General features: G+C 40.8%; 1 protein-coding gene across 1 annotated transcript in view; it reads left to right on the forward strand.

Moving 5' to 3' along the window:
• Positions 1–4,034: 4,034 nt before the first annotated feature.
• The window catches only part of NOTCH2 (notch receptor 2), a 171,631-nt gene continuing 153,602 nt past the window's right edge, over positions 4,035–22,063 (forward strand). Inside the window, exon 1 of the mRNA XM_034990168.1 lies at positions 4,035–4,321. Within this exon, the coding sequence (XP_034846059.1) occupies positions 4,249–4,321 (73 nt within the window). The 5' untranslated portion in view covers positions 4,035–4,248. The remainder of the gene's footprint in view (positions 4,322–22,063) is intronic.

The following is a 22,063-nucleotide window of genomic DNA, read 5'->3' on the forward strand; positions in this document are numbered from 1 at the left end:
CTAATTCTACATTTGTTTTGGGAGACAATTTTACCTGAGTTTTAATTAGTAAAGACATCTCTGTATATTTTTAGTTTTGACTAAAATGAAAACTAGTGCTAGCCCTTATTCATGTTCTTCTACTGCTAATGGTCTTTTGATTTTAATTGGGCCCCAGAGACTGAGGTTCTTTTGTTCATTTATTTCAGATGAAAGCTTGTGGGATCCCATTTTTCTTTGATTCAGTGAAGTTATGAAACTTTAAGAAATAGCAATAGCTAATTAGTTATGGGATCACCTGGATATTTTTCTGCTAATTTTTCATATAAAGTAGGATTTGCTTTGATTAGAGGCACTGTCCTGGGGAAGACCGTTCCCCAGTCCAGTTGAGTAATTGACTGCAGAGTACATTTGGGGCTGACATCTTCAGGCAGATTCTGGCATTTCATGTCCTTGGCTGCTACTCAAGTTTTGAGACACTACCACATGACCCCCTGGCTCCTGACAGGGATTAGGGAACTAGTCACCTAACTGCACACAGTAGAATTTCGGCTTAGCTTTGGGGAGAGCTCAACAGGAGAAAGTATATTTCAGTGCAATTCCATCCTGCTAATCAGTCAGGGTCCTAAAGTAATCAACAGCTGTGGGGCTGCTCTACCTGAACGTAGCTCTCCTCCTTTCAGCTACATTGATCTCTTGCTAGTTTTATCTACTCTACCAAACCTCCTTTACCTTCTCTTGTATTTCCTATATCTGATAATAGCCCATGATGCTCCAAGATACTGCAGTCATTGCTGATTCCTTGACCTACATTTCCTCTCTCATCTAAGCAATTTCTAGCCTTAGGAGCCAATGTCCATCTTTTCTGCATCCCTGCAGCTCCTGCCCAAGCTCCTATCTTGCCACTTTAGGGGACAGGCTCAGGTCTTTATTATTTGCCTGCCTCTATACTTGTTCCCTATGTCTGAAAAAGCCTTAGACCTCTAAACATGAGAAATCTCTTCTTTACCTGATTAATCTTTTGGTTCTTCAATTCTTAGTCCAGCTGTTGAGGTCTTCCCGGAAGCCTTCCCTGACCACTCCTAGGCTGGGACAGGACTCATAGTCCATAAGCTGTGAACCCACAACATTCTACCTGTCATACTGGATTTTCATGGTTGGTTACTGGTCTGTCTTTATTCCTCAGCTACTCACATAGGATTTGGCCCATGGTAATATTCACCAAAATGCTACGTGATGGGTCAGACTGACTTGCTCACCTCTCTCAGTCCTTGCCAACTTCAGTTTTTCCCTTGATTTTCAGCTCCTATTTTGTTTTGTTTTGACTACTTTATATGCATAGCTTCCTTCAAAACATGTCTTTAAAAACACCTCTTTGGTCATAAACTTCTCCTACTTTAATTCATAACATCTAATCTTTATCCTTTTGTCCTTGTGGGAATGTATACAGTCAGTTTAAAACTACAACAAATCCAGCAAAAGTTATATGTGAACATAATAATTGTTTTTCTTAAAACAGTCACCTTGGGAAACTGCACACCTGTTTTAATTAGTCATAGCCCCAGTCATTTCTGGAGCCAATCTTTGGGGATGAGTACCTTCACATTTTTCTGAATATATTTTAATAGTGACAAATCTAGTCTTTGCAGGTGATATTTAAAATTTGTATAGAGCCAAGTTACCGTGAACTATATTTAGTGAGTTAAGAGAATGCTCTAACTGGTAACTCTATGGGTCAACAACTAAAAAGTAATGTTATTATCTTTCTCTGAACATATTTGCACAAGGGAAATTCCAAAGCTATTTTGACTAATCATGTTATTTTTGAAAAGAGTTTCTAGCATCCCAAGGTGACTGCTTTCCATAATAGTACTTGCTTATTTATTGTAAAATGCTTATTCAAATCCAGTTTGGAACTTCATAAGCCTATAATCATACCGACTTGTACTTGTGTAGTGTTGTTTTATATTCTAGTTCAACATCTATTATGTGGTAGACACTGGGAATCAATAAGGCCATGGTCTTTGCCCATTAGGACCTACTAATTAGTTGAGAAGACAGAAATACCAACAGTCCTGTGTAAAAAAGAGATATTTTAATAAGATAAGGAAGCAGGACAGTGGAAAGACTGTCTGTGATGGGGAGGAATTTTTTTACAGCATCAGCAAAGCCTTCTCAGGACTGAAGGACTAATGATGATTAGAAAGTTCACTAAGAGGAGGAGGGAAGGGGATGACAAGAGTCCTTCCAAACTAAGGGAACAGAAGGTACAGAGACTGAAACAAGAAGATATGTTTGGGGGAATCTCAAGTCATTCAATACTGTTATTGTGTAAAGATCACAATGGGGGTGGAGAGGATGAGAGATGGGGCCCAATGAAGTAAAGGCCTTGTGTTTACTGCTTTTAAAAGTTCGGACTTTATCCTGTAAGAGGCAGGGAGAGGTTCTGTGGGTAGGATTTTCCTTCCCAGTAGGATTGTAAACTCTCACATCCAATTAGTCACATAGGTTTGCACGCCCCCTCCCCTGCCCAAGATTGTCTCAGATCCATCTCTTCCTTTCCATTCTGACATTTACCTCATTAGTTCAGGCCTTCATCTCCCCATGCCTGGAGTATTTCACAAACTCCTGACTGGTCCTTGGGTTCCAGTTCACCTTTTGCTCCTGACAATCAATTTTACACAGGATTATCAGAGCAACTTTCCTTTTCATCGAGTCTCACTTCGGTTCAAAAGCCTTCAGTGGTTTTCTATGATCTGAGAGATAACTACTCTCCCCCTTCTCTGCTTGTCCTTCAAGATCTTACCAATCTAGTCCCACCCCCCCTTCCCTCCTTGACTCCTGTCCCTGCAAACAGTGCCAGAACTCATCTACTTATTCCCTTATCTGTACCTTTGCTTTTATAGTGGCTGTCCCTTGGAATGTTACAACCACACAAAACTTTTTGCTTGTTCTGTTTTCGGCTGTTTTCTTTTACAAAGAGTAAGCCCACATGTACCCATGCTTGATCATATCCCCCACTCTCCTCCCTGGAAGTAACCACTATTCTGGTTATATTCTATTACTATATATTGTACGGTATGCATCCATAAATAATACATAGTATTGTTTTGAAAAATTTAAACATACGTAAATGATACACTTTATATTTCCTTTTGCCCTGAGTTTTTCACTGTCATTTTATTCTTGAGTTATCCCTATTGAATATATGAATGTAGTCTCTTTAATTGCTGTATTTCATTTCATTTTATAAATATACCATCCATTATTCATGGGTGGGATTTAGGTTGTTTCCAATTGTTGGCTTTTACAGGGATTCGCGGTGTCATATATGTCAGTTGTTGGCTTTCACAATGTTACAATGAATATCTTTAGCAAAACCTTCCCTGAATCCTGCAGGATTCTCCTCAAAAGTAGCTTGTGCATCCTGCGTCTTTAGTATCATCCCATGTGCCGAGCACACTGATACGCAAAGGCAGTTAAAGAAATATCTGCTAAAGGAATGAATGAATGAATGAATGAATGAATGAATGGTGTAGCTCAGCCCTGCTGATGGCCATGTTCCTTTTCAATGGGCTTTGGTGCCTGAGCCCCCATTTCCTTCTTTGACAGCGCTGGTCCTTCTCTACCGCATTCCTCCAGCTGGCCCCGGAGTGTGTCTAAGTGTGGGTGTGTGGGGGTGATACCTATCTCACTGGAAGAGGTCTGTCTCTCCCGGCAAGTTCACGATCTCGGCAACCCTAGCGTCTGAAGTTCAGGGTCCTATCACCCAGCCTTCAGCAGAGGCCCAGCCCAGCGAGGCAGTCCAGCGGCGACCGAGTTCAGGCGCGTCGAGACCCGACGCGGGTTGGAGAAGGCTGGAGGGGCAGTCGGGGCACTCGTAGTAGATCCCTCCGCGCGCAGCTCGGGCCGGCGCTTCTTCCTGCGGGAAACCCCTGGGTGCCGAAGGCGGCGGGGCCGGGCCGCGGCGACAGGGGGGCGGGGTTTGCGGTGGGAGGAGGCGGCCGAGGCGGAAGGACACACGAGGCTGCTTCGCTGCACAGCCGAGAAAGTTTCAGCCAAACTTCGGGCGGCGGCTGAGGCGGCGGCCCGGGAGCGGCAGACTTGGGGTGCGGCGAGTGGGGGCATTTACGCCTGAGCTTCGGGGCACAGCGCGAGGCCGTGAGCCGCAGAAGCAGGAGGAGAGGAGAGAGTGGGGGACCCTCTGTGGGGACCCCCTCCTCATGTGGATCTGCGCAGGCGGCGGCGGCGGAGGAGGAGACCGAGAAGATGCCCGCCCTGCGCCCCGCTCCGCTGTGGACGCTGCTGGCGCTCTGGCTGTGCTGCACGGCCCCCGCGCGTGGTGAGTATCCGGTCGAGGGGTGCTGTCCCCTGCGCCGGGGCCCGCGCACTGCCGCCCCGGCCCGGCCGGCCACCTGGGGCGATCATCCCCCCCCGCCCCCCCCGTCCTCCTCTCTGCGAGAAGGCCGGGCTCCGAGTGAGGCCCCTCGGTTCCCCAAAGTCTGGGCACCGTCAGGGCCTCCCACCCCGCCCCCGCACTCCCCGCCGCCTCCTACGCCCCTCGGCGGGTGGCCCCCCGCACGCCTCCTCGGCTGAAGGGGGGCCGGGCCGCGAGCCTCAGAAACTCGCTTTCCCGGGCGCTTGAGTTCGGGAGTGGGGCTGTTTTGCCCCTTGGTTCCGCGTTTCCTGGGTCGAGCGAGAGCCGAGCGCCGGCTGCCCGAGACGAACCCTGGCCGGCCGGGGACCGCGGACGGGCCGAGCGAAGGAATGCCAGATTCTGGCGTGGAGGCAGCGGGGGCAGGGCCTCCGAGCCGCTCAACGGCTCATACCGCCACTGCCAGACTCGCTTTGCCCGAGGGAGGCGCACCGTCCGGTGGGTGGGTTTGGTGTGGATGGGGACAGGGTTCGTGGCGCGCCTGAGCCCTGACGCTCCGAATCCCTGGCCCCGATGAATCCGGTGTGTTTTGCTCGAGTCTTTGAAAGGTGCAGGCGGGAGTAGTAGGGAAACTGGTGTGGCTGCGTGCCGAGCCACATGATTTAAAAATCTCAACTGCTGTTATTCTTTCCGAGGCGCTGAGCTCGGGCGCTGTTTCGGAGTCTGTGTCCAGCCCCAGGAATGTGGTGTGACGATCACCAACTCCTCCAACCTGGCAGCGGCATTTGCTGCGCTTTTGGCAAGGTTGGGGGTGGGGCAGGGGCGGGTGAGGAAAAGTGGATACGTTAATTCAAAGTGCTTCTTGGAAAGCCTCTTTATGGTTGGATATTAGCCACAGTCTTTCCGAACACGGTTGGACCAAGGAAGGGGAAATCGAATCACGTCTTATCCATCCCACCCACAGTCTTAGATTCCGAATTTCTTCAGACTGTTTAGTAGAAAAGAGCTTGGGTTTTGGAACCCTCTGTAATCCTGGGTTCAAATCCAGCTCCGCTGTACTCACCAATCAAATGGGAATGAAATTACCCAGCTAATAGGATTAATTAAGAGAACGTATATTAAAACCCATGGCAGTCAAAAGGTATTCAGAAAGTCGTTTCAGGGCAGGGCTGTGTTTTATTTTTTATGAACTCTGCTTGTGCATGTTTGTTAAACTGATAGGGATTTCTTTTCCTAGCCTAATCTGAGGGAAGATTTTACCTTTACCAAAAAAACTAGTACATGAGCTATGTCTTTTTGCAAAGAAAAGGTTAAGAAGATGATGAGCTTCAGAAAAATCTGCTCTTTGTTCATTGTTAACAGATAGTTGGCATGCCAAGAGAACAAGTTTTTTTTTTTTTTTTTTTTTTTAATCTTTTTATCACAGTGCTGAGTTGTTCAGCATCAACCAGATCCTTCTTGGAAAGCTCAGATTCCATACACCTCTATGACCCTAAGAATTTCAGAAGTGGGCCAGGAGACTGTGATGATGAACCAGAGATCATTGTTTCAGAAGCATTTAACGAAACACCATGGCATTTTTGCCTTTCCTTTTTCTTTTGAGTGAAAGCTTGACTGTAAGTGTAGGTTTATGATAAGGATTATAAACAACGGGCTAGTCTGAGGATTACAATCCTTGGTTTCTACCATTAACTTGCTGTAGTAAATAACTTAATCTTCATGATAGGTATTCTCCTCACCTATGAAAAAAACTAAAGAAATAATCTCCTTTAGAGAGTTGGAGGGAATAATAAATAGGATTGCAAAGTGATTTGCAAAATTAAGTGTTAAATAGTAAGCTATTTAGTAACATTGTTAGTAACACTGACAATTTCAATGTCAGAAGTTGGATACTTTGACACATAGGGCTTCTCTCATTCTAGGACCTCAGTACATAGAATGATATCCTCTTTTATACTAATGTACTGATGAGGTATTGCTATTACCAGCTAGCTTTTAGGTGGACAAGTTGAGTGTTAGTCAGTTACTTCAAAGGACTAGATATGGTTATTTTGATTTTTAGACAGGTGTTCTTCAGATGCTAAACTACTGCAATAAAAGAGATTTAAAAACCTATTTTTGGGTATAAATCTTAAATCTTTTCAGAGTCTAGCAGTGAAGGCTTCTTGAATCTTCTTAATCTGTTCCTGTGTTTTTGTCAAGGTACACACACTTGCAAATTTTTGAGTGTTCCTGTATTTGGGATTGTGGCCAGTTGTTAATTTAAAGGTCACTGAGTTCCTAAGGCAAGAAGCAGTCAGTCCATCTGTCTGATTGTTTAAACAGCTATCCAAGACCACCTCTTGTTCCTTGTTTTCTCTTGCTTTGTAATGGGAAGTGATTCCCTGGTTTTGAAGCCTGCTAGATAATTTCTCAGCTGAATTCTTCTCTTGCTTTAAAAAAAAAATCACAAAGACAATTCTTTTTTTCTTTCAGATGAAGATGAAGTTTATCCTAAAACTATTTTCCTTTTCTCTTTCTTTATTCTTGTTCTTTCTATATAATTATTCTTTTGCAGGGGTGGAGGGATGGAGGGAGGAGGACGGAGAGTGATTATCTCTTGTCTCTCTCTTCTTTTTCCTGATTTTTTTTTTAAAGATTTTATTTATTTATTTGACAGAGAGAGACACAGCGAGAGAGGGAACACAAGCAGGGGGAGTGGGAGAGGGAGAAGCAAGCTTCCTGCCGAGCAGGGAGCCCGATGTGGGGCTCGATCCCAGGACCCTGGGATCATGACCTGAGCCGAAGGCAGACGCTTAACGACGGAGCCACCCAGGTGCCCCTTTTTCCTGATGTTTTGATTTTTAAAAATATTTACCCACATCTCCTTCGCATCCTTCTGCCCTATTCCCACTCTACTGTCTCTTCCACAGGCTTCCTGTGGTATAGAGGAGTAACTTTTGGTTTACCTGAATTGTATTTGCTGACTTCAGGACCTTTAGAAAATGTTTAAATTCAGTGGGATATGCTTGGATGCTTCAGAGCAGCCTTACAATACATTTTAAAAATATCACACCCGCAGAAATTCTATTTTGCCCACAAAATTTGCATTGATCTAGTTCCCACTCTGATGCCATTCCTAGTGCTTCCTCTCCTTACCCCGTCCCCTGTAATAGAATGAAGCTTCATGTCCTGGCTACATCAAAATCAGCTGATAATCAAAAATCGGACTCAACACCCAGGGATTCTGATACAGTAGGTCTGAGAATCTGTATTTTTCAAGGTTTATAGTAACCTGTTGGAACCCACTGATAGTTCATTATTCTGCCTTGAAGTGTGTATAGTGTGTAAATGCAGTAGTTTAGCATCTGAAGAACATCTGAAGAACATCTTTCCTTCTTAATTTTAATAATTTCCAGAATTAATCTAACCTTAGTCAGCTATTCCAGTGTTTAGCCCTCTGATTATCAGATTTTTAAAATTGCTAACATAAAAGCTGTTGAGTATAATGCCATTTCTTCTTGTTCATCTGGACACAATAGGTTCCCATTTTCTCTTTAGAAGGGCTTCATATATTCGAATGATATATTATAATTCCTCTCCCTGATCCTTTTCTTCTCTGTTGTCTTTTTTTCCTTAAGCTTCATTCATATATATAATTTTGGACTCCCTTTATTCGTCCTTAGTAGCTTTAGAGTAAAAAATCCTAAGCCATTATTTGAATGAAAATATAATAAGAGATTTTACATTATCCTTATATTGTGTTTCTACTTATTATTTAAGTGCTTTCTTTCTTCACATCTTTATCTGGATGCCACAACTTGAACCTTTCATTTTCCTCCTACTTTTTCTTGATTCTCCTTCTCCTCTCTTCTTCCCCTTCTTTGCAAATGACTTGAAACCAAAAGGTTTTATTTTCTTCTATTCTGCTCTTTTTATTGGTCTACCATATGTATAATATTTTGGAAAGATCACTGGACTAGGAGCCAGAAGACCAGCATTCTCCTCCAGGTCTGTATTTAATTAGTATTGTAATCTTGTGGGAGGGATTTTGGTCCTCCATTTGCTCAGGTATGTTGTCCATAGTCACTGAGCCAATTAGAATCAAGACTAGAATTTCTCTCGTTTGGTCCTCAGTCCAGTGCCTCCTCCACTCTCCACACCACTTCTATCTTTTGTACAAATGAGCTCATGTACCCGAAAACACTTAGAACATCCTCAAGTGCTTATTATTCATGTATACTTCTTGAGGAAGAGAATTGTTTTTTCATTTATGCGTTTTTTTTTTTTTTTTCCTAATACCCTTACCCTGTACCTGGCACAGTGCCTTGGCATCTAATAGACACTCAATAAATATTTGTTCAATTGAACAATTACTTTTTTTTTTTTTTAAGATTTTATTTATTTATTTGAGACAGAGAGAATGAGAGACAGAGAGCATGAGAGGGAGGAGGGTCAGAGGGAGAAGCAGACTCCCCGCCGAGCAGGGAGCCCGATGCGGGACTCGATCCCGGGACTCCAGGATCATGACCTGAGCCGAAGGCAGTTGCCCAACCAACTGAGCCACCCAGGCGCCCTGAACAATTACTTTTATTATTTTCTTATTCTAGACTACTGTGGTAATCCAAGACCGTTTTTGTTTTTTGTTTTTTGATAGTATTTGCAAGAGTCATTGCTTACCTTACATTTGGGGAAAAACCAAATTTTTCCCTTCCCCAGATGTTTTATTTAAACTTGCCATTTTGAATTTCAGTGTGTGTGTGGTTCTCTCTCTTTTTTATTTTTTTTCTGATCACTTCTGCAAATCATAAAGGTCACTTTGACTTTGGAATTTAACCTCAAAGGCCCTGGCCACCCCCTGCCTCTCACTTGAGCTGTTTCTACTGTTTCCTGTATTACTATATTACTAGACCAGCAATTTCTGTTATTTTGTTCAGAGTTGCCACACTCTATTGTAATTTGGTCATTTGGGGGATTATTGGAATGTTTTTTTTCCAAATTAGAATTAACTAAGTTTATGTTTGTTTTGATGAGTTTTTTGAGTTTTTTTCATTATGAGCTGGATATTGCAAACTAGTGTTAGACTAAGAGGATATATACATTTAGTAAAGTTTTTTTCCTACCAGGAGAGTTCCCTAAAAACCACTATCACAAACAACTCTAAAGATGAGATGTGATAAATAAAACTTTGAGAGAACCATATAGTGCCTGAGCTATCTCTACAACAAGATTTTCTCCTTGAGGGTAGGCACCGTGTCACACACACCCCTTCTCTGGTCCATGAAACTTGTTTGGCTTATGCCCAACATGCAGAGTCATCCAAGCAGCAGGTCGGCTCTGTCACAGCACCTGTGACTCCTGCTCTGTCCTCCCCACCTTTGAGACATTCTGGAGGAGAGGCTGATGGTGAGTCAGGGGTGTGTCTTTATGCTCCTTTCTCCTTTGAAGAGAAAAGATCAGTTGAAAGCTGACCCCACCTACAGACTTTTATACTATTTTTATTATTTAATGGGTAGCTGAAATTTTCCTCTTTGTTGACTTATGTGTTGGCAGAAACTTTAAAATTCATCTAGTCCTTCTATCCTTTCCATGCTGGGTCTGCTCCTCTTACAGCATCCTGGTCAAGAGGTAGCCTACCTTCTTTGTGCTTCACCAACTCTTGTGGTAGTAGCTTCCTGCCTTTGGAGCCAGCTTAGTTCATCTCTGGACAACTCTGATTTTAGAAAGATTTTCTTATATTTAGTTGTAATCTGTCTCCGTATGACTTGTGCCCCTTGGCATTTTCTCAAGAATTTGCCTTATAGAGTCCTGAGCCCTGCATGAGTAACAAGGACCCAAAGGGGTGCTCTTTACTGAATTGATACCTACCCCTCCATAAAAGGAGTTAGTGAGGAGCACAAAGATGATTCTGTCTGGGGTGTTTTCCTGGAGATTCTGATTCAGTGGGTCTGAAATAGTATTTGGGAATTTGTATATTTAAGAAATAGCCAGTTAATTTATATATTAGGGAAGTTTGGAATCACTGCAGAGTGAATCTGGGGAAGCAAAGGATTTTTTGGTTTAGTTTTTGTTTGTTTGTTTGTTCTTTGATAGTACTAGAGATAGTTGCTTTGCCTGGGTCTTGTGGTCATTTTTTACCCTTGAAAGTGCTTGCTTCTTGCTAAATGCCTAGCTTGCTGGTGAAGTTGCTCTGGTATCCCCATAAGGCTAGTCATTTGTTTTGTCTTAAAAAAATAGTCTGCCAACTATTCAGAGTCTTAGGGCTGCTGTGTATGTGTTGTAAATGTTGTATATGTTGTATATGGTGGAAGCCTCCTTATCCCTTCATCAGAATGTTACCTGAGATGCCAGAATACATAGGTGTTCCATGGTTTTTTTGGTGTCCACTGAGGAATTCCGTCCTAGTCCTTGCGATGACACTGCCTTTGAGGATGTCTGCTTTGTTCACCCGTGAACACATATCTGGTGTCAGGGATTTCCCTCAGATGTGTTAGTGCAAAAAGATATCAAGATCACTCATTTCAGGCAGTCCTGCCTTAGGGCTGTCTGGGCTGCTGCAGCAAACGGAATAAGGAAGGGAGAATAAAGAAGGAATCAAGGGTCTCTTGAGCAGAACAGAGCATTCTGCAAGAAGGGGCCCAGGAGTGCTCCTCTAACAAAGACACTTAATGTTGCTGTCCTCGATAGGAACTAGAAAGTGGCTTCAGATCTGAAAGGATAGGCTCATGGCCTCTGGATGGGACAACTGCAGTGTTCATTTGTAGTGGTACAAGGTTTGTTGCAGATCTGTGCTTTCTGTCTTCCTCTCCTTTTTGAGGCAAATACCAGTTGTGTGGCAGAAAATACATTGTGACCTTAAAAAGAAGAGTAAAGCCAAGAAGAAGGGATGATAAAAGCCAGAGCTTGGAGGGAGAAAAGTGAGGTAATTATTGTATTAATTTATTTATATGAATAAATATGTAAGCTTCTACATATAACTGGTGGGAGCCCTAGCTATTGGCTCTAAGATTTATTATCTTTGTAGCTCTGCTGTCCCAGTGGTGTGTTAGGGAGGATTGTGGTGTGTTGTTATCCTTAATTTGTGTGTTGCATCATGTGGTAGGGAGTATAGGGTATTCTGCTTTTGTAGATGTGTGGGAATCATTGACCAAGCAGAAGATAGGGCCCTGCCCCCAAGGAGCTGACATCATCGTGGAGATAAGGCAGATGAGCACACAATTAGGAATATGAAATACAAGCCATTAAGTCACTTATCTACAGTCTCAGAAAGCTGTTTCCTGCAGTCAGGGTGACTAAGAGCTGTAGGGTCGAGGGGAGTAAGCTGCAGGTCTACTACAGAATAGGGACTCCCAGAGTACCCCTGCTAGGCTTGTCTGCTATTCTCCCCTCTCTCTTTTGTAATTTAGAAGTATCAGAACTTAACTTGGGGAAAAGATAAAGACCACTTTGTCTGGTGGGGGTCTAAATGTAAATTTGGCATATCTTGTGGTATCTATTATGTCTATCAGTGGGTTTGTGGCAAGAGAGAGGGCTGTGTTCTTAGTCCTGGATGCGGGGCCTGATCTAGGACAAGTTAAGGCGGAGACATCTTCTTTGGAAGATCTAGTTCTCGGTGACAGTAGCTGAAGGAACTTCTTGTCATGGACAGGCAATGACTGAGGTACAGTATGGACACACCCAGAGTTGCTGCCTGGTGGTACTGATTAATCATGCTCACATCTCCCTCACCCACTGAGCTTGTCTTGGCAAAACCCTGTTCTACCAGCTCCTCACAGTTTGTGTTTTACTAGATATTATTGAACAAAGTCTTGGGGGTCATTTTACTGTCCTTTGCCACTCTTGAACTGAGGGCCAGTTATCTTGGTCCAGCTCTGGTGCCCTTGGACTTTGGCCATTCAGTGAGGGGCCTTGGTCTTTCTTCCCCTTGGACTGAAGCACCTTCCCCAGAGGCCTGCCTGAGGCAGTTTCTAGTCTTCAAGTCAGTTCCTTTCAGAATATTGGCACCTGGGCAGTGACTCTGGTTCTTTGAATACATCAGCCAAACATCATGCCAAGATGGACTCATCGCTTCACAAAGACAGGTTGGATCTGTGGGTGTTGCAGAACCTGTTTCTGGGTTAAGAGTAGCTCCCCCACCCTTATATATGTTTAATCATATGAAGAAAGCATGTGTGTATTTTATGAAGGAAAACATGATGATAATATTTTGATTGGAGTCGGATATCGTCTCCTTAATAATATGTTGTCTTTTAACAAATAGCATCACTTTAAAATACAATTTTGCTTGCTGAATAAAGTGCTGTACAAGAAGCTGTGGTTACATTCTAAAGTAGACTACCTTGTTCAGAGGCAGGTGCATTTTAAAATTGTTGTTGTTTCTTTTTCATCTCTTTTTCCTCTCATTTGTCTTGTGAGGAGATTCTGGAAAGTTTTTAAGCCTTGAAGATTAAATAGTGTATTTTAACTAGACCCTAAGAGGGACAGGTTGTTATGCTGGCACAATTATCTAACATTCAAATAAGAATAATTGAATAGTGTTTACTCACTAATATCTTCTGTTGAGTTTCTGAATATGAAACCAGACAGTGTTAATGTGTTAACTTCTCTAAATGGTAATTGTAGTAAGCTGCAAGAAACTGTTGTTTAATTCTCTGCTTTCACATGCTTTTTTGTCTGTCCAGAAAGTGTTGAGACTCATTGAAGTTTGATGATGTGTATATTTTGATTATGATTTTTATTATGTTTTTCTTTACTGTGAACATGCCTTTATTTATTTGCTAGATCTTTTTTAATTGGAAATGTTAAGGACATTTACTTTATTACAACATTTAAAGCACTTTCTAATCTTTATGAGGATTATTAGTGGAAAGACGTATCTTATGAATCATTCAAGTCCTTGGTCCTGTGTTACTATTTAAAGTAAGTGACAATATTTCATGACTCCTGTGACATATACTTCCTAAGAGATATAAGGAAAATGGTTGTAACTAAAAACAAACATTGTATTATTTTAAGGTAGGTTTACATAGTAATAATTATTCCTCATGTTTATACATAATTACTTATATTTATAGTTTTTTGATTTTCTCTGGCACCTTTACAAGATATTTTTGGAGGGGGAGTTTACTTAAAAAGTAATTATATTTTAAAAGTAGTTAAGAACATTGAAAAATCTAGAAAAGTGTGAGAAAAATAGTCACAATCAAACCACTCACTATTTTGGTATACACCTTTTGGTCTTTTTTTTTCTACCTTTAGTTTTAAAATGTTGTTGATTCATAATATATACACACTTTACTGTGCTGTGTTTCTTTGGTGGTTATAAATATTTCTCATATTTTTAAGCACTTTTCATAAATTGAATTTTATTGGTTAAATAATATTGTTTTTAAAATATTCTTATTTTTTAAGACTTTTGTTAAGATTTATTTTAGAGAGGGGCAGAGGGGCAGAGGGAGAGGGAGAGGGAGAGTCTTAAGCAGACTCTGCACTGAGTGTGGAGCCTGATGTGGGGCTTGATCTCACAATCCTGAGATGATGACGTGAGCTGAAACCAAGAGTTGGATGCTTAACTGACTATGCCACCCAGGTGCCCCAACAATATTCTTATTAATAGGGTTACTATGTTTTTTTTTTTTTTAAAGATTTTATTTATTTATTTGAGAGAGAGAATGAGAGAGAGAGAGAGCACGAGATGGGAGAGGGTCAGAGGGAGAAGCAGGCTCCCCGCCGAGCAGGGAGCCCGATGCGGGACTCGATCCCGGGACTCCAGGATCATGACCTGAGCCGAAGGCAGTCGCTTAACCGACTGAGCCACCCAGGCACCCAGGGTTACTATGTTTTGACCATTCCTTGGTTTGATTGCATATTTAGTTGGTTCCATTTCTTTTCTATATAAATGATATTCATCTTCATACAGAAAAAAAATTCCTCATTAGGATTTTTCCTCATTAAGCTAGAAAAATTGCTATGTCAAAGAGAGTGATTTAAAAAAAATGGGGAACAGAATTTATTTATTTATTTATTTAAGTTTATTTATTTATTTATTTAACAGAGAGAGAGAGAGACAGCAAGAGAGGAAACACAAGCAGGGGGAGTGGTAGAGGAAGAAGCAGACTCGCTGCTGCGCAGGGAGCTTGATACGCTGAATGACTGAGCTACCCAGATGCCCTGGGAAACAGAATTTAAAAACAAACAGGAAAACATAAAAGAAAATTAAAATCTCCAATAATTCCATCACCTCCAACCAAAACCCACAGTTAATATTTTGATACATTGTAGACAGTTTTTTTCTGTGTCTATTACTGCAGTTGGGATTTTAGCATATGTATAGTTTTATCATCTGCTTCTGCACTACTTAAAATACTGTGAACATTTTCCTATATATATAAATGTTCTTTAACAATATTAAAGGCTGCATACTGTTCTATCTTAAGGATCAGTTATATATCTAACAAACTGAAATCAGTTCTTAGTTTGTAATTTTTTCATAATTATAAATAATGCTATAATGAAATTCTTATATATAAATCTTGGTAGAAATATTTTTTTGTTCACCCTGAGCTCTCAGAAGTCAAGTTATTGTACCAAAGAGTATGGACCTTTTTGTGACTTTGATACACACTGCCAAATTCCCTTCCATATAGTTTGACCAACTATAGTTCCATCAGCAGAATATGAAATTGTCAGTGTTGCCAACTGTGTTCAGCACTGGTTTTTGTTTTTAAAACTTAACCAATTTGACAAGTGGTAAATGCTACCTCACCTTAATTCGCCGCCCTGACTACACAGTGATATTAAATGGTTTTTCATATGGTCAGTGGCCGCTTATTTACTTGTTTTGGTAAACTGTGTCTTTTACCCCTCAAGGTATTCATTTTTTGTTACTGATTTATATTAAGAATATTAGTCCTTTGTCTTAAATGTGCTGCAGCATTTCAGATTGCTACTAATATATATATATTTTTCTTCCAAATATTTATTTAAATTCTAGTTAGTTAGCATGTAGTGTAATATTGGTTTCAGGAGTAGAATTTAGTGATTCATTGCTTACATATATAACACCCAGTGCTCATCATAACAAGTGCCCTCCTTAATACCCATTGCTACCAATATTGATATCAAAAACTGTTTATTCAGTAGGTCAATTTTTTAATCCTTTGACTTGTAGTGAGCTTGGTCAGTTTTCTTTGTATCTGTTACTGGTATTTTCTTTAGCTAGTTTAACATTCTAATCTGTATCATAAAACAACAAGCTGTCAGTTGTATGTGCTCAGGAAATGCACATTTAACATTTTATGAAAAGATACTGGAGGAAAACAGTATATTCTGGAGCTAAATATGTGATTTTTGGTGGGTTGAGGGTAATCTGCTTATGCGCTATCTTCCTGTAGGGCCGAGATTTTTGAAGTATGTAACATCCCTAAAAGGCAGGACTAGTGCACTACTAAATCTGACATTTTGACCTAATTGATAATTGTACTGTGGTCTAGCCAGTCAGTTTGGGCAGACAACAGGATGGCTAAGATTCCCTCCACTCTCTCCTCACCAAATTGATTAGTTGTGGGACAGAATGGGCTGAATCAACCTGTTGTTTTGGCACCCCATGGACACCACCTGTTTCTTCCATTTCTCCCTCTGCCTAGTGCAGTGCTGTGTGCACAGTGGGTAGGGGATCAATGTTGTTGCTGAAGAATGTTGCAATAAAGAAGAGTAGACTGCTTGTTTTTCAAGCTTGTATGTTCTTAAGGTACCCTGCTGCTTTTGACATTAAGAGCTCCAGCTGAACTGTTGTATGTGGAAGCCTGCAGGTCTTAAGTGTTTGATTCAGAGTAATTTCAGGCAATATGAATGCTTTCTTAAGTATCATTGGAATTTACTGGGCTGGTTGTTTGCCAGCTATTGCCGTATTTAGCATGAAGAGACCTGGGGAACAAGGACATTTCTGACCAACCAAAGAAGGAAACCTTTCTGAAGAGGATTGGGACTCTTTTTGTTTTGTTTTTTAGGTGTGGTTAAGAGAATGCCAGTTAAGAGATTCGGTTTGTGTCCAGTCACTGGTCTTTGTTTCTGTGCCCCATCCACGAAGTTAATTTGTGGGTGGGAAGAGAGATTTGATAGTGAAGCTCTTTCTTACCCTGAAGTCTAATACTCTTTCTGGGAGGAAATTAGAGAATTCTTATGCCTAGACTGTGCATTGAGAGGCTTAATCAGCAGGTGAAGCTGCTGATTAAAAACAGGTTGATGGGTGCTTATTCTCATCTTTCTTCTTGAAGGCTTATTTGTTTTCTGCTCTGTCATGGTCTGAATTTATTTTGGCCCAGTCCTTTTCTCCATCCTTCTTCTTCTTCTTCTTCTTTTTTTTTTAGAGAGAGAGAGAGAGAATATGAGCAGAGGGAGAAGCAGAGGGAGGGGGAGAAGCAGGCCCCCCGCTGAGCGGGAAGCCCGACGTAGGGCTCGATCCCAGGACCCTGGGATCATGACCTGAGCCGAAGGCAGACGCTTAACCAACTGAGCCACCCAGGCACCTCTTTCTCCATCCTTCTTTTGGAACCATCAGCCATCCCTCTATGGCTTAAAATTTCTCTGCCTGTTTTTCCATTTTAGAGATGAAGATAGTATTTGGAAGGTTCAGTCAATATAACTAACATACAACTTATTTTCATAAAGTAAAACAGTCCCAACATTTACATAGCAAGGTAGCGTTTACAGAACCCTCTTATATAATTGCCTCCTTTATTCTTCACAAAACCGTGGTGGAAACTGAACCTCAGAGGAGTTACTGGTTTGTATACCATTGTTTAGCTCTAGATAATAAGTGACAGAGCTGGGACTAAAACTTATGGTTTGACTCTTTAAACCTCAGCTTTTTTTTTTTTTTTTTAACATTTTGTTGAATTCTTACTATGTGTCCATCATTTTGCTAGGGCTTTACATATATTTCCTCATTTAATTCACATAGCTGTCCTTTAGGGTATACAGTATATAACCGTTTCATAGATAAGGAAATTGGAACTTAGATTCATAGCTTTGGGTGTTGGGGTGAATAATGTGGTTAATGAAGAATGGAGCCAGGATTATCTGGCTCCAGAGCCTCTGCAGTCAACCATGGCGCTTTATGTACCTTCATACAGTTATACCTCACAACAACCCTACGAGGTGGGAGTAGATTACGTGGGGAATCAGGCTTATAAAATGCCTAGGATAATACAGTTAGTTAAGTGGCAGAGTTGGGATTTAAAGCTATGTCTGTCTGTCTCCGCAGTCCTTACTCATTCCAGTATACTAAAGATACATGTTTTTATGATATGAATTAGTTCATTAGACTGGAAGTTCTTTGAATATAGAGATCAGCTATTAGGAATCCTTTGTATTTTCTGAATAAAAAAGAAATGGATGGACATCCATTGACCGATGGCCCATGACTTCCTTTAGTTGATTTCTATCACCAGGACAAGCAGATTGAATTTGGGCTGAGAGGAGGAGAGTTCTCATTAAGGATGAGTCTTTTTTTTTTTTTTTTTTTTTAGATTTTATTTATTTGACAGGGAGAGACACAGCGAGAGAGGGAACACAAGCAGGGGGAGCGGGAGAGGGAGAAGCAGGCTCCCGCCGAGCAGGGAGCCCGATGTGGGGCTCAATCCCAGGACCCTGGGATCATGACCTGAGCCGAAGGCAGACGCCTAACGACTGAGCCACCCGGGCGCCCCTAAGGATGAGTCTTTAAGCCAAAATGGGCCACAGCTATGAGATCTTCAGAGGGCTGCTCTCTGGAGCAATGGCCTGACTCCTGAGGGCTCTGCCTGGGGACATTCCTGGCTGTGTTTCTGGAAACTTCCTTGAGAGGGAATTGTCACCGTATAGGGAGAGGAGGTGGGGATACGTTTAAGTCTGGCTCTGAACATACTAGCCCCGTGTCTTGGGCAAGTTTCTTCAGCACTCTAAGCCTCAAATTCATTATTAATAAAATGAAGATCATAGCAGCATATAATTATTAGGGTTGTTATGAGGATTAAATAAATTAATAAGTGTATAATGTAATAATAACTCATAGTACAATGCCTAGCACATAGTAAGAGTGCAGTAACTAGTAGTTATTGTTGGTGGTGTTATTTTATGTTGCAGTATGGACTTCTTGTTGCTTTCACTTTAATCAAAAGTGGATGAGTGATTTGGACCCTTGGTGAGAAATAGGAGCTTCACCTTTGCAGCATGTAGATTGTACACTGGTTTTCAGTGACCCTATAAATATTTAGGGGTATTGTATTTGAGTCTGTTCCCTTAATGGGGTGTACTTGCAACTTGGAGAAATTTTGTCTATTACCCAAATTTCACGGATAGGTGTTAACTCATTTCCCCATTATTTATTAATCAAACATTTGTGGTTGATTGTTATGCTTACTACAGAAATGGTGATTTTGCTGAGATGTATCTTTAAGGATAATATCAGGTCCAACTCAGTTGTTCCCCAATTTCATATGATATGGCAAACATCATCACGTGCCATTCTATGTCACCATGTGGAGTCTAAACCCAAAATATTTAATGTTTTGATTAGCCTTATAGCACTTAATGGACTATCTCTGTTAGGCATTTTGAAATAATAAAAATGTCCTATGGTCTGTTATTATACCTTTAGGGGCTCCTGGAGATTTTGGGATCTCAGGTGGGGGATTATCCATCTAGTCCACCCTTGTTTTGCAGATGCGGAAACTAAAGCCCAAATAAGTGACTGGCCAAAGGACCCAGAGCTAGGTCAAGGTTGGGGCCCGAATCCAAGCTCTTGTTTTCTAGTGATCTTTCCTCTGCATCCATTGCTCAAATGATCTGTCTGTATGTCAATCATCTTTTTTTTTTTTTTTTTTAATTTGAGATCCGAAAAGGGAACAGAGAAGGAGTGGAAGAGTGGGGGAGGGAAAAGGTGTGGGGCCATATTGAAAATGTCAGTGACAGCAGAGAAAATATTTGCCTGTGAGCCCCTGCCTGTCCCTTTGGACTTCTCTGTAGTGGTTAAGACAAGCCAGCGGGGCTGGTGTTGTTAGTGATTCAGTAATGGATTAGCCAGGACTGGTGGAGTTACTTTCTCAGAAAAGGGTTTCGTATTTTAACATTTGTTTCCCATGACAGTTTGCTTATTCTCAAGTTTTGGCAGCCTTGAGCAAATGGTTGTCAGGTTTTTGTTTTGTTTTGTTTTAAGACAAAACTCCACATTTTATTTTGCTGATTTAGTAAACTGTCTTCTACCTACCACTCCCTTCTGCTCCCTCTATAATTATTTCTAAGACTTTGTTTTTCAGTTGTGGGAATACTATGAAAGGTTTTCTTTTATAGTCTGAGGTATTTATAATTATGTGTAAGCACACTGTTTACAGAAAATGTAAGTGGTGCATATGGTAACTCAAATACTCTTAAGGCACTTAAAATATTTTCCAGTAATTTAAATCTTTCCAAAAAAACAGCTGAAACCACTTATGGTAAAAGAGAGGAGGTGTACACTAAGGATAGCACATTTAAATGTAATTAATATTAGATAAAAGTGAATGTCACTTTGGAGGAACTGGGAGTATATGCATGAAAGCAGACCGAGGCATGCCTCCTTATTAATAAAGTGAACAAAACAGACGAAAATCTCTGTTCTTATGGAGCTTATATGCAGTAACAATAGCTTTCCTATACCGAGGGTTTATTATGTGACAGATGCTTGACTGTACTTGGTAAAAGTACTTCACCTTTTTCCTCTGGTCCTTATAGTAGGTTTTTTGATTCCTATTTACTGAAAGGTTAAGGAATGGTCATCTAGGCCACTCAGCTGATCACGGGTATAGGCCAGCATTTGGAACCCCTCTTGCCCAACTCCAGAGCTCACACATTTACCCACTATAAATAATTTTGTTGTCAATTCGGTGGAATCCTGTAGTCATAGATAATGTGACTTCGGATTTAATAATATTTTGTGTACCAAACTGACTTAAGTTTTACCCTTCTTAACACCTTACCTCTGAATGAACATTTGCATAATATGGGAATTATTTAAACTTCAAAATTCCATTTTGAGGATTTGCAGTCCTTTCTAAATCTTTTTGAAAGTGGGAAGAATGGATTTATGTTTGTCATAATCCAAGGAAAGTTGTTTAGCATTTCTTTCCCTTTTATATCTTGATCCTAAAAGAAATTCTTTAGTAGATTAAGATCAGGAATGAATGGGTAGCTTTTTTTCTTAATAAAGAACATTTTGAAAGATTGAAAATGGCCATCCTGAGTCATATTTGTGCCAGCCTTTTTAGTTACGGATAGCTTCCCCCCCCCCCCGATAGCGTCTTCTTGACTGTGCACATGCACATGAATTCTTATTATTTAATTTTGAAAGGGATATAAGAACCACATAAAACAATTGGAATTCCTCAGCATATGAACAATGGACACAACCAATTACTGAAACTACTCAGTACTAACCTATCTTGGCCTGGATAGTGCAGCATTTCTACACATATCATTATAGAAAAAGCACACTCTTTTCTGCGAACTTTTTCCTTATTATTATCTCCTTTGTTACTGACAATCAGTAGTCATCTGTACTAATAGATAAGAGAATGTGTCTGACACCGACATATAATCCTAGATAATCCCATCTGTTTTAAAACAGAGCTCTACGCATGCATGCTCACACATGTGGGTCCTTTCAAACATACTGGACTCTCCTTAAGGTTTAGTTGTGTTAAATGCCCCTTGAATGGTGAAGGGGAGAATGCTCAGGGATATTAAGGAAATGAAAGAGATAAATGACAGTATAGGTTGATTGTTTTTAATTATCTCTTGAGTTTACTTATGTACCCTTTCCCACTACATTTTGATTTTTGCTTTAGCATAGCTGGTGAGTTTTGGAACCAGCTAGACCTGGCTCTCATTCTTAGTGAAGAATATTGGGCAAGCCACTTAACTTCTCCATGTCTCAGTTCCCTTATTTATGTAGCAGGAATGATAGTAATACCTAACTTGCAGGATTATTTGCAGATATTAGAAACAATATATTTAATTGCATGGTTATAGGCACAAAATAGACACTCAAGTGGGGGGGGTGCCCAAAGTTTAAAAACTTCATTACCCTCATGATAATTCCCCCCTTTGGAAGATATGGTCTGAAAATGGTTGTCTCTGACCCTTCTTGTTTCAGTTTCTTTCAAGGATTCCCTTTAGACTCTATTTCATTGCCAAAGCAAGATTATGGATCACCTAAAGAGCAGACTAAAGCACTATTGTCTAGTAATTTCAAATTTGTAAGTTAACTGTGTGTGAATTAAAAGACTTTCTAACCTTTTGTCTGCTCAAGTTTGCAGCATCTTGCACCTGTCACCTCAGAAATAGTTGGTTCATAGAAAAAAATTATTTAGTATTTCAAATTAAAGTCGAAGAACTCTTTTAATAAGGAGGATCTACTTGGCTGGCTTATTTGTTTCCATCTTTCACTCCTGAGTCTTAATGGAAATCAGGTTTGAAATGTTAAAAGCAGTTGGTTTTCAGCATTGGGAAAGCTTATCTAATCAGGCATGTGAAGTGGCCTATGTTGGATTTCTGTGCCAGAGAAGGCTAGGGGAGGTTGAGGAGATTATTGCTCTTGCTTATAATTCCTGAGCATTGTCGAGACACTGGGAGAGCAGTAGGGATGTTAAAACAAAACAAAACAAAACAAAACATTGAACTTGGTTACAGCAGTCCAACATACATCCCACTCCC

This window comes from Mirounga leonina, unplaced genomic scaffold, assembly GCF_011800145.1.
Source record: "Mirounga leonina isolate KUSES-001 unplaced genomic scaffold, KU_Mleo_1.0 Mir_507, whole genome shotgun sequence".
Classification (NCBI taxonomy): domain Eukaryota; kingdom Metazoa; phylum Chordata; class Mammalia; order Carnivora; family Phocidae; genus Mirounga; species Mirounga leonina.